This window comes from Zea mays, chromosome 5 (assembly GCF_902167145.1).
Source record: "Zea mays cultivar B73 chromosome 5, Zm-B73-REFERENCE-NAM-5.0, whole genome shotgun sequence".
Lineage (NCBI taxonomy): Eukaryota > Viridiplantae > Streptophyta > Magnoliopsida > Poales > Poaceae > Zea > Zea mays.
In genome coordinates, this window is record NC_050100.1 from 197,593,490 (window position 1) to 197,605,405 (window position 11,916).

General features: G+C 45.0%; 1 protein-coding gene across 1 annotated transcript; it reads right to left on the reverse strand.

The window, feature by feature from the left end:
• Window positions 1-6,438: 6,438 nt before the first annotated feature.
• On the reverse strand, window positions 6,439-10,336 carry LOC100278464 (uncharacterized). Its single transcript, NM_001196884.1, has 3 exons — window positions 10,050-10,336; window positions 9,655-9,709; window positions 6,439-7,156 (listed from the first exon to the last, which is right to left on the reverse strand). The coding sequence occupies exons 1-3, from the start codon at window positions 10,284-10,286 to the stop codon at window positions 6,774-6,776; spliced, it is 675 nt and encodes a 224-aa protein (NP_001183813.1). The 5' UTR covers window positions 10,287-10,336; the 3' UTR covers window positions 6,439-6,773.
• Window positions 10,337-11,916: the final 1,580 nt, after the last annotated feature.

An 11,916-nucleotide genomic window follows, 5' to 3' on the forward strand; every position in this document is an offset into this window, starting at 1 on the left:
GTTTGGAATGAAGGATGCCAAGCCCATCAAGACACCCATGGGAACTAATGGGCATCTCGACCTCGACACGGGAGGTAAGTCCGTGGATCAAAAGGTATACCGGTCGATGATAGGCTCTTTGCTATATTTATGTGCATCTCGACCGGATATTATGCTTTCCGTATGCATGTGTGCAAGATTCCAAGCCGACCCTAAGGAAGCTTACCTTACGGCCGTAAAACGAATCTTGAGATATTTGGCTTACACTCCTAAGTTTGGGCTTTGGTATCCTAGGGGATCCACATTTGATTTGATTGGTTATTCGGATGCCGATTGGGCGGGGTGCAAAATCAATAGGAAGAGCACATCGGGGACTTGCCAGTTCTTGGGAAGATCCTTGGTGTCTTGGGCTTCAAAGAAGCAAAATTCAGTCGCTCTCTCCACCGCCGAAGCCGAGTACATTGCCGCAGGTCATTGTTGCGCGCAATTGCTTTGGATGAGGCAAACCCTGCGGGACTACGGTTACAAATTAACCAAAGTCCCTTTGCTATGTGACAATGAGAGTGCAATCAAAATGGCCGACAATCCCGTCGAGCATAGCCGCACTAAGCACATAGCCATTCGGTATCATTTTTTGAGGGATCACCAACAAAAGGGAGATATCGAGATTTCATACATTAATACTAAAGATCAATTAGCCGATATCTTTACCAAGCCTCTTGATGAACAATCTTTTAACAAACTTAGGCATGAGCTCAATATTCTTGATTCTAGGAACTTCTTTTGTTAAAATTTGCACACATTGCTCTTTTATATACCTTTGATCATGTCTCTTTTATATGCTATGACTAATGTGTTTTCAAGTCTATTTCAAACCAAGTCATAGGCATATTGAAAGGGAATTGGAGTCTTCGGCGAAGACAAAGGCTTCCACTTCGTAACTCATACTTCGCCATCACTCCAAGCAACTCTCTATTCCTTAGGGAGAAATGAGCATCAAGGAAAAGGACTTCGCCTTTGGTATAATCTTAACTCATTTATTTATGACCAAAGGGGAAGATAGCGCTTCGAGGGCTCTAATGGTTCCGTTTTTGGCGATTCATGCCAAAAAGGGGGAGAAATGAGCCCAAAGCAAAAGGACCGCACCACCACCAATTTCAATTTCAAAAACTTAGTGTTGAATATTTATCAATTGGTTTTCCCATTATGTTCAAAAGGGGGAGAAAGTAGTATTTCAAAATGATATATCAAAACCCTCTTGAACACTAAGAGGAGAATCTCTTTTAGGGGGAGTTTTTGTTCAGTCAAAGGAGAAGCATTTGAAACAGGGAGAGAAAATTTCAAATCTTGAAAATGCTTTGCAAAATCTTATTCATTTACCTTTGACTATTTGCAAAAGAACTTTGAAAAGGATTTACAAAATAGTTTGCGAAAACAAAACTCGTGGTGCAAATGTGGTCCAAAATGTCTTATAAGTAAGAAACAATCCTTGCATATCTAGTAAGTATTTAATTGGCTCAATTCCAAGCAACCTTTACACTTACATTATGCAAACTAGTTCAATTATGCACTTCTATATTTGCTTTGGTTTGTGTTGGCATCAATCACCAAAAAGGGGGAGATTGAAAGGGAATTAGGCTTACACCTAGTTCCTATATAATTTTGGTGGTTGAATTGCCCAACACAAATAATTAGACTAACTAGTTTGCCCAAAGTGTATAGATTATACAGGTGTAAAAGGTTCACACTCAGCCAATAAAAAGACCAAGTTTTGGATTCAACAAAGGAGCAAAGTGGCAACCGAAGGCCCTCTGGTCTTGCGCACCGGACTGTCCGGTGTGCCACCGGACAGTGTCCGGTGCACCACCGGACATGTCCGGTGCACCAGAGGACTCCAACGCAAACTCGCTACCTTCGGGAATTTCCAGAGGCGACTCCGCTATAATTCACCGGACTGTCCGGTGCACACCGGACAGTGTCCGGTGCGCCAAGGGAGGTCGGCCTCAGGAACTCGCCAGCTTCGGGAAAACTCCAACGGCTAGTCCGCTATAATTCACCGGACTGTCCGGTGTGACTCCGAAGCAACGGTCATCTCCGCGCCAACGGCTCTCTGCCGCGCATTTAATGCGCGCTCTGCGCGCGCAGAAGTCAGGCGCGCCCATACTGGCACACCGGACAAGGAACAGTAGCTGTCCGGTGTGCACCGGACACCCAGGCGGGCCCACAAGTCAGAAGCTCCAACGGTCAGAATCCAACGGCAGTGATGACGTGGCAGGGGGCACCGGACTGTCCGGTGTGCACCGGACTGTCCGGTGCGCCATCGAACAGACAGCTTCCCAACGGCCACTTTTGGTGGTTGGGGCTATAAATACCCCAACCACCCCACCATTCATTGCATCCAAGTTTTCCACTTCCCAACTACTACAAGAGCTCTAGCATTCAATTCTAGACACACCAAAGAGATCAAATCCTCTCCAAATTCCACACAACGCCATAGTGACTAGAGAGAGTGATTTGCTTGTGTTCTTTCGAGCTCTTGCGCTTGGATTGCTTTCTTCTTTCTTGATCCTTCTTTGCAAAATCAAACTCACTTGTAATTGAGGCAAGAGACACCAATCTTGTGGTGGTCCTTGTGGGAACTTTGTGTTCCAAGTGTTTGAGAAAAGAAAGCTCACTCGATCCGTGGATCGTTTGAGAGAGGGAAGGGTTGAAAGAGATCCGGCCTTTGTGGCCTCCTCAACGGGGAGTAGGTTTGCAAGAACCGAACCTCGGTAAAACAAATCTCCGTGTCTCACTTGCTTATTCGCTTGGGATTTGTTTTGCGCCCTCTCTTTCGGACTCGTTTCTTATTACTAACGCTAACCCCGGCTTATAGTTGTGTTTATATTTGTAAAATTCAGTTTCGCCCTATTCACCCCCCCTCTAGGCGACTTTCAACTTCCCTAAGTGGATCTAATCCAGAGAGGGATTGAGTGGATCCCTCCCTTCCACTTAATCCCCTTAGGGATTTAATCCCTTTATGATTTAATCCATATCTCAAAAAGTCCATTCGGTTAATCCCTGCCATATACAACAGAATTTAAAAGGAAACAAAAGGTGCAAGTACGACCACTTGGCTTTCAATGGATGAGCGAAGTGTCCCTTATATTCTGAATCCTGAAACTGAAAGACACTTCTCTTAATTCTAAAACTGAAAGAAGTTTCTCTGAATTCCGAAACTAAAAGAAGTGTCCCTGGTAATCTGAAACTGAAACAAGTCCAACCACTAGTAGTACTCAAACTGAAACATGCAAGCAGACAAAAAATGTCTCTAGTATCAAGAAAAACTAACCAAAACGATCTATAGGATTTGGTCCATGATCACTTCTCTAAAAAAAGGTAGCATCTCCCTACGTTTGTCTACAAGGAAACCCAAAAAAAAGAAGTGTTCATGAATAAAAAACCATATTCAAATTGTGATAGCAGGTACTCAACGGGAAGCAAAGTTGATCCAAATCTCAAGGAACTATTTCAAGTTTCAACCCAGATGAAATAAAACCAAGCAAATGTCAAGTTTTCCCCTAGTCTGCTCACATCTGGCCCTGCGCAGTCAGTTATCTACATCAGGACTAGCAGCATATGTTCTTCTGATGTCGCCACAATGTCGTGCCCACCCATGCCCAGTCATGCTCCAAAAGAAAATATCACCAATTGAGGAGAGTCTCCAGTAGCCACACCTAGTAAATAGAAACAACATGCAGTAGGAACACTATATAAATTAATTTCCAATGAACCAAGTAAGATATCTAAACATCTCATCTTCAACTAAGAGCTATTCACAATACTATTTGTTGTACCATATATAAATAGACATCTCAAGTTCAGTTGAGTCTGAAATGAGCTATAAACATATATATGCACATTTCCATTCCACCGGTTACTGCATGAAACAAAGCGACATCCTCTGCGGATACAGTAGAAAACCCAAGCGAGTGTTGTACATTCAAACTACTAGTACTGTCTTGCATATTTTTTCATGAACTTTGAAACCGACATGGTACATTTTTTGTGTGAAGAATTTAAAAACACTAAATGCTTTGGGCAGCAAACTGAATATCATGCACCTTATCTGATCTGTGGGTGGAGCACTTTGTGACAGTGAAGAAACTGAGCCTGATGATCATATTGTTATCAGGTTCTTTGAGCTTTAACTAAAGGTGAAAAGGCGAGCTTCTATATGTGCATAATGTGAAGAGGATTTCCCTAGAGTGGTGAGGTGCAGATGCAGCAACATGTGTACTATTTGAATGGCAGTTATGTGTAAATGCAGATGATAAAATCACAGCATTACCTAGTTGAGTACATTACTATTTGAATGTGAACTTGAACTCTGTCGTGGGGGTGGGTGGGGTGGAGTAGCATGATGTATAGGTAGGTGGAGCAATAGGAAGCTTGTCTCTGTTCACATGAATTGGTGTAAATATAGCTGGGTTTGAAAGGAAATGATGATCAGTATCTCTTGAGGCTATTCCCAAACAGATACACCTCTAAAAAACAGAATTTTAAAGTTTTACGCGTTGCATTAAGTTTAGTCCACCTTTTGGAGGTGATATCATGTGCATTAGTTAAGTGATTTCGAGGTCTGGCAACTGATACATCCTTATCTTGACTGCAAGGGGGGACTAATGGATGGAATAATTTTGTCTGTGCTATCACAATATCCAACACTTCCTTTTGCTACTGTCAGGTTCAATTTATGGCGAGCAGCGCAAGCACGGATCTGACGGGGTTTTAAATTTTGAATCGAAAAGCCTAAAGATTTGCTACAGGAGAGAAAAGCCTGAAGATTTAATTCAGCGAAGTAGTGTGAAAATTCGTATCCAAGTGAAGAAATCTGCACCGAAACAAACCCAAAATTAGAAGTCCAAGACTGTCCCCTACCTGACCCACAGAAAGCGATATGAGCCACCACTCACCTCGCCTCCACACACGAGGGAATTTTCAACTATAGAAGAAAATAGCGCTTGATGGCGCAAGAACGAACTCGTGGAGAATGATAGCAGGTGCAAGAACCTAATCTCCCAAATACTTTAGATCCACGAAGAGACACAAGAACCAAGACCCTAAACGCAGACGCAAGAACCAAGAACCCTAAACGCCCTAGGCGCGATAGAACCAGATAGGGAGGAAGAAGAATACCAGTGAGAAGATGAGCGCCAGAGGAGATCCACGCCGGAGAGGAATCTCGTGTCTTAGCCACTGTCGCTATCGCCGCCGCAGCTTGCCTTCACGCGTGTTGTCTCGCATCTGCTTCGCGTGCGCTCGACGGGATATTTTCCACGTCCTAGAGACCGGGCGCCGTTCCCTGGTCAAGGTGACGAGGAAACGCCGGGCTCGGCCGGGATACAGCTCACGCGGGGCTTAACCGAACACCGATTTCTTGCGACCCGGGATTCTTTCCAGGAGTGGGTGATCCACGGGGATCTGGACTTGATCCCGGCGGCCGGGAAAGGCCTAACCGAACATAGCCTAAAGTGGGAAATATATGTATATGCACGGGTGTGTAGAGAGACTCATGCTAATAGCCTTTTACACTAAAGATTCATTAAGGTTTCATGAATCATGATTGTCTTTTGGACAATTAATTATATACACGAAGTTAATTATGTAGAATCGTAGAATTACAATTTTATCACTTCACAGTTAATTGTAGAGAATCAAAGAAAATCAATTTTAATTAGAAAGCCACTTCACAGATAAGTCACCTTTCGTAGAAAATCTATAGCAGGAAGAGGTCTGCGAGAAAATACTGCAAAAGATCGTATTGATCTGTATCAGCTTGCTTGTCGCAACCGTACATGCAACAGACATAATGTGTAGAGCTATTAAACATCGGGTCAGGTCGATTTTAGATCAGGTCAAATGGTTCATTTAACACGATCGGTGTTTGTCTAGTAACGGATTGGTCCGTACCTCCCAGTTTGATATGACAGGTCGGGTTTTCTTTGGATGAGTTTTAGACTAAAAATCATGATCCGCACCCTGTCTATAAATTATTATTATGGATCAAAAATTATGGCTCATACTCGTTTGTTGCATTGGTCGAGTCGAGTCAGGTTTTTTTCGAACGGAGGATCAGGTTGGTCAGGTGGCCCATGATCTGGTTTAAATATGTGATACGGATAAAACCCTGATGACACTTGTTCTGTTCCACCAGATCAGAGGAGATTGAGATGGATTAAATCCCCTTCTATTTAATTTTGACTGAAAAGAGATTTAATCCACTCTAATCCCTTTAATCCCCTCCTAACCAGATAGGCAATAGGCCCTTAGGCTCTCCAGTAGAGTTATATGGTTGTGCAAAATACTGTTTTACACCATGGACTGCACATAGAATGAAGTTTGAAATGTGAGGTGAGCCAGAAAGCCTTACAACTCGCTTGCAATTCCATCACCTCTTCTCAAGCACGACTTGAAATTGACTGGCAATTAACTTCATACAGCAGGCTGCAGGCCAATGTGATGTATAGAATGATGCAGTTAGAGAGTAGCTATTTGAAGATAAAATTGTTCATGGGAAATTAGCAACATAGTACTGAATGAATGGATATGAACAACTGAAGACAATCTAGTTTGGATCTCGATGTGTCCACGACTCTTCGTCCATTAGCCCAAAGCGAATAATTTTACCCCCGATAGGGGCAAGAAAAATCTGAGCCCCTATGGAATCAACCGGTCACTCTGCATTTTTGTCCAGCAGATTTGCGTGATATGCTATCTCGATGGATCGGTACTTTGGGCTTCCTCTATCGTCTTCACTTCCGTGCCTCTGAGTTATCATGCTTGACTACTGGTGCATCAATACCTGCATTATTTGGAGAACTTGTAGTCTGGCTTACCCTGGGAGCTCGATTGTTTTCTCCAGCTAGAGCTGGCTCACTGGGTTCGTTCTTCACAGGTTCAGCAGAAGGCTTCTCCGATGGTTTCATAGGCTCGTCCTTCACAGGTCCAGCTGAAGGCTTCTCCGGTGGCTTTACAGGTTCCCCCGTCACAGGTCCAGATGAAGGCTTCTCTGATGGTTTCACAAGCTCATCCTTCACAAGTCCAACTGAAGGCTTCTCCAATGGTTTCACAGGTTCAGAAGTAGCACCAAGCTTGAGCCTCATTTTCTTGGATAGATCCATTACCACATTTATTTCTAAAAAGGACAAGACAAGCATATGTTTTAAGATCGAGCCAACAGACAAATGTACATACTGAACTGAACATGAGACTTCAGGTTGCTTATTTTCACTCGGAGTAACAAAGTTGACAAACATCATTAATAAATTGAGTGATAAAAATACTCAAAATATAGGTAAAGAACATATAGCGTATGCTTAGCAGCTCTGAACAATTCATTTGACAAATAATGCTGACCATTTAAAATGATAAAACACAAGATATTTTTCTAGTGACAAGGATGTACAATATGTGTAAATCATGTGTTTGCATGCCATATACTCGTATGGAAAGTTATGGAACTTTAGTCATAAGTAGAGATGTGAATGGGTTACATCATTTGATGCACAATGTTGTTACAGAAGGCAGAAGTACGAAAGGGCCTCTAGCGTAATGGTTAAGGCTTTCGAGTAGCACCTCCAGGTCCCGGGTTCGATCTCCCTGGAAGGCGAATTTCGGGCTTGGTTAAAAAATCCTCTTGTTGTGCCTCGCCCGCTCTCGGGGATCAGAATCATGTGTGACACCCTACGGCTGGGCCATTGCAGAGTGAGCAATTGATCGACCCGTTAATGATGGGGGACCAGGGTTCGGGGTTTTCTCGGCCGGGACCATGTTTCGGTCTCTTAATATAATACCGGGAGGACGGTCTTTCCCTCCCTGGCCAAGTTTTTTTTAGAAGGGGCTAGCAAAAAATCAACAGAAGAAAATGACACAACAAAATTGATTAACAAACACCTCCTAACTCCTAAGACACCATTGTGTATTAGTGTATACAAATAGCCAAATGAAGCTCAGAGTGCAATACGTCGACTGGGGACTGCTTACATATTATGAAACACAAAGATTACAAGTATCCACATTGGTGCATCACCCTTACAACTAGTCTTATTGCCTAGCAGCAATTTTAGAAAAAAAAATATGTTCAGACTTCCCCAGTGTGCAGCCTCAATACCAAGCCTTGTACCAGTACAAGAAACCAAATATGACACTCCCTAGTCCCTAAGTAAAATTGATTCAAAACTTTGATTTTAGCACCAGTTACGTCTTTCCTTGACCTATAGGACTATCCATGCTTCATGGTTGCTAAGACTTCTTAAAGGGGTAGACCCAGTGCGGCAGTGCCGTAGGCTCCCACATGAGTGGGGTCTAGAGAAGGGATGAACTGAGAAAAGCCTTTTCCGCCGCAAATGCGGAGAGACTGCTTCGAACCCGGGACCTAATGACTCAGTGAGACAGCTCTCACTGCTGCACTAGGCCTTCCCTTTGTTGCTAAGAGTTTTTCATAAGACTAAGTATAACAGGCTCTCCTTCACCTCTCGTCCTCTGTCCTCACTCCATTTTATGCTAAGCATTAAAAAGACAACATTTATCATGTCTTTTTAACCCAAGCTTTGTTGGATTAACCCTAAGTTGTGCACCTTAGGTTTTTGGTACCACGAATTTCTAATTGCAGAGCCAACGTTTTCTTGACATGTAATCACATGAACACTGATTTTCACCAGTCCAAAAAAAAAGGCATGCTTATACATGAGTACAAACGATGCTAGGAGACTTTACAATTATCAGGGTGATCATAGTGTTCTGGCTAAAGAGATGAGCCACGAGAAAATACAGGACTATGACCAAACTACTAAGCTCAATGGCTCAGAGTTCGAAGCTGCTAGCTTGCTAACCTAGAGAAAACAACAACAACAAAAACTTTTTAAAATTTGAAAGGAATATTTGTTCCATGAGCTATACTTTCTATAACAGTAGCCATTATTTTGTTTCCTAATTGGAAGAATGGAAGTCATGAGCCACTGATCCATCTCATCTGAATGTTAAAAATGATTGCATGTTCCCCACCCCAAAAAAATCTATTCTTTCCTCCAACAACAAACTCTCATCAAATCTCCCGCTCAAGATGGTAAGCGATCAGCAACCCATTTAAAATCACCCACCTGTTGACATCTATGCCACTCGCACCACAAAATGTTTCGTCCTCGTCATGTGTATGACACCACCATGTGTAGGCACTAAGTTTTATGAAGTCCCTGTGGGACCACCCTGCAAATAGATTCCGACAACTCTGATGGCTGCGTTTTAAGTCTTCACCTCCGACCTATAATGCCCAGAGATCTGAAACTCTGAAACGGACTGGGAAGGAGAGCTGCTGATTATATTAATAAAGAAGAAAGCCACTCAAAGACTTTGACCCAAGGGAATAAGGGATAAGACTCTATGCTGCATTTCAACCTTAATGATCTCCACGGTAACAGCCTCACCAGCAATGGCGAGAGGATCAGCACCAAGGACACAGCTGGGTAAAGTTATGCAGATTATGAATCCACTAAAAGCTATTCATTTCCAGTACTAAACCCAAGATTTGGCTCAAATCCCTTCAATTGGACAACAATTGCCAATCTTGGCTCGAATCCCTTCAATTGGACAACAATTGTCATCCTAACAAGACAGAAATAGGTTTCATTTATATACCTCTCATAATCTCACGTGCAGCATCCGTGTTGCGGAAATCAGTAGCTTCGTGAACCTTCACAAAACGATATACGGCAATTCAGAATAGATTTATAGGATTTCATAACACAAGAAACTACACTGCATAGTAGTCGCAGGTCGAATCCGCTAAAATATTGTTCTATTATCATGTAGCCTGGATTAGTAGATTTTGCTCAATCCCCAAATTTCCAGAAGCTTTAGCTACAGTGACCAACTCTGCCTTCTCCACAAGAGTATTGTGAAAAAATAGGGGAGGTTTTTTTTAGGGAATTACTGTAGGGCGTGACCCTACAGTTTTCATTAATCAAGGAATATATTTACAGATACACAGGGGAGGGGGTTATACACAAAGGAGAAAAATATTGAGTGTGAACCTGGACGAAGCGAACACGCAGATCGGCGACGACGGCACGGATCTTGTAGTATTCGGAGGTGTGGAACCCCGCTTCCTCGAGCTTCCGCTTCTTCGGCGCGGGCGCGGGCGCGGGCGCATCGGGCTGAGGGGCAGCAGCAGGAGAGACCTTTTGATCCAGTACAGGTGCAGCCGCGGCCTCTGCCGAGGGAGGAGGAGGCGGGGCGGCAGTGTCGACGGCGGCGGTCGGAGCGGCCATGTTGGGTGCGCGTTGGGAAACGAGCGAGTGTAAGCGTGCTGACGGTGGGCTTGGGCTATGAGGAAAGGCACGTTTTGTGACCGGACCCCAGACACATCGGTAAAGGCCGGATGCATATTGGCACTCATCAAATTCTCTTTATCTCTCCCTCTCTCTATACATGAAACGATATGAAAAACAAGCTCACTCCAAAATTTCAGAGGAATTTTACTTTTAAAAATCCAGGGTACATTTTTCGAACCAAATGGTTGCATAGGAATTTTTTGGGAAAACTTTTCAGCGTCTAGTAAAGTGGATAAGTTAAAGTGGATAAGTGTGTGTTTGGTTGCAACGACGGAACGGAACGGAAACAATCATTTAGATAAGACTGTTTGATTCAAGGTTAGGGTTGGGCATGACCATCTTAGTGTTGTTCCCCGGTTGTTCGTCAGAATTGGACGGACGAGAGGGAACACCGGGAGACGTGATTGTCCCGGCTATCCTACAACCAAATACAATATATAATCATTATAAAGAGGTAAGTGCAAAAAAACACACACAAAAGACATATCTTAACCAAGAAATGTCTATAGCACGGTAAGTTAAAGATTCGGTTCCACTCAAACAACCCATATAAAATGAGTTGTGTTTTAAGGGGTCCTAGTGAATAAGATACAAGACTTAGATACATCTATACTATACTTGTCGGCGTTTCGAGACCGGGGGTCCCTTGGGCCGACGAGTGAGTGTCGTTGCGTGCCACAGCCCAGATGGGTCGAGCGCGAAGGGGGGAGAAGCGAGGCGGCCGGAGACCGGCGTGGGAGAGGTGGAATCCCGCGGCCTTCGTGTTCGTCCCGCGCCCAGGTCGGGTGCGCTTGCAGTAGGGGGTTACAAGCGTCCACGCGGGTGAGGGTGCGAGCGGCTTCCAAGCGAGCGCCTGTCTCGTCCTCGTCCCCGCGCGGCCAACCCTCTCTAAGAGGGCCCTGGTCCTTCCTTTTATAGGCGTAAGGAGAGGATCCAGGTGTACAATGGGGGGTGTAACAGAGTGCTACGTGTCTAGCGGGGGAGAGCTAGCGCCCTAAGTACATGCCGATGTGGCAGCCGGAGAGATTTTGGCACCCAGCTGGTGTGATGTCATGGCCGTCGGAGAAGCGATGGAGCCTGGCGGAGGGACAGCTGTCGGAGCGGTTGGGTCCTTGCTGACGTCCTCTTGCTTCCGTAAGGGGGCTGAGAGCCGTCGTCGTCACAGAGTATGCGGGGCGCCATCATTACCTATCTGGCGGAGCTAGCCAGATGGGACACCGGTCTTGTTCCCTGCGGCCCGAGTCAGCTCGGGGTAGGGTGATGATGGTGCCTCCTGTTGACGCGGCTGGCCTGTGCCCTAGGTTGGGCGATGTGGAGGCTCCTTCGAAGCCGAGGTCGAGTCTGTCTTCCATGGCCGAGGCCGAGTCCGAGCCCCTAGGTCGGGCGAGGCGGAGGTCGTCGGCAGAGGCCAGGGCGGAGTCCGAGCCCTGGGGTCGGGCGAAGCGGAGTTCGTCGTCTTCCGGGACTTGGCCCGAGTCCGAGCCCTGGGTCGGGCGGAGCGGAGTTCGCCGTCTTCCGGGACCTAGCCCGAGTCCGAGCCCTGGGTCGGGCGGAGCGGAGTTCGCCG

What these genes read in the sequence shown, in the direction of transcription:
- LOC100278464 (NM_001196884.1), bottom strand. Translation starts at nt 10,286, where the DNA reads ATGGCCGCTCCGACCGCCGCCGTCGACACTGCCGCCCCGCCTCCTCCT. An exon ending in TGCGTGTTCGCTTCGTCCAG is followed by an intron (nt 9,710 to 10,049) that starts GTTCACACTCAA and finishes CGTTTTGTGAAG; the next exon opens with GTTCACGAAGCTACTGATTT. An exon ending in TGCACGTGAGATTATGAGAG is followed by an intron (nt 7,157 to 9,654) that starts GTATATAAATGA and finishes TGTCCTTTTTAG; the next exon opens with AAATAAATGTGGTAATGGAT.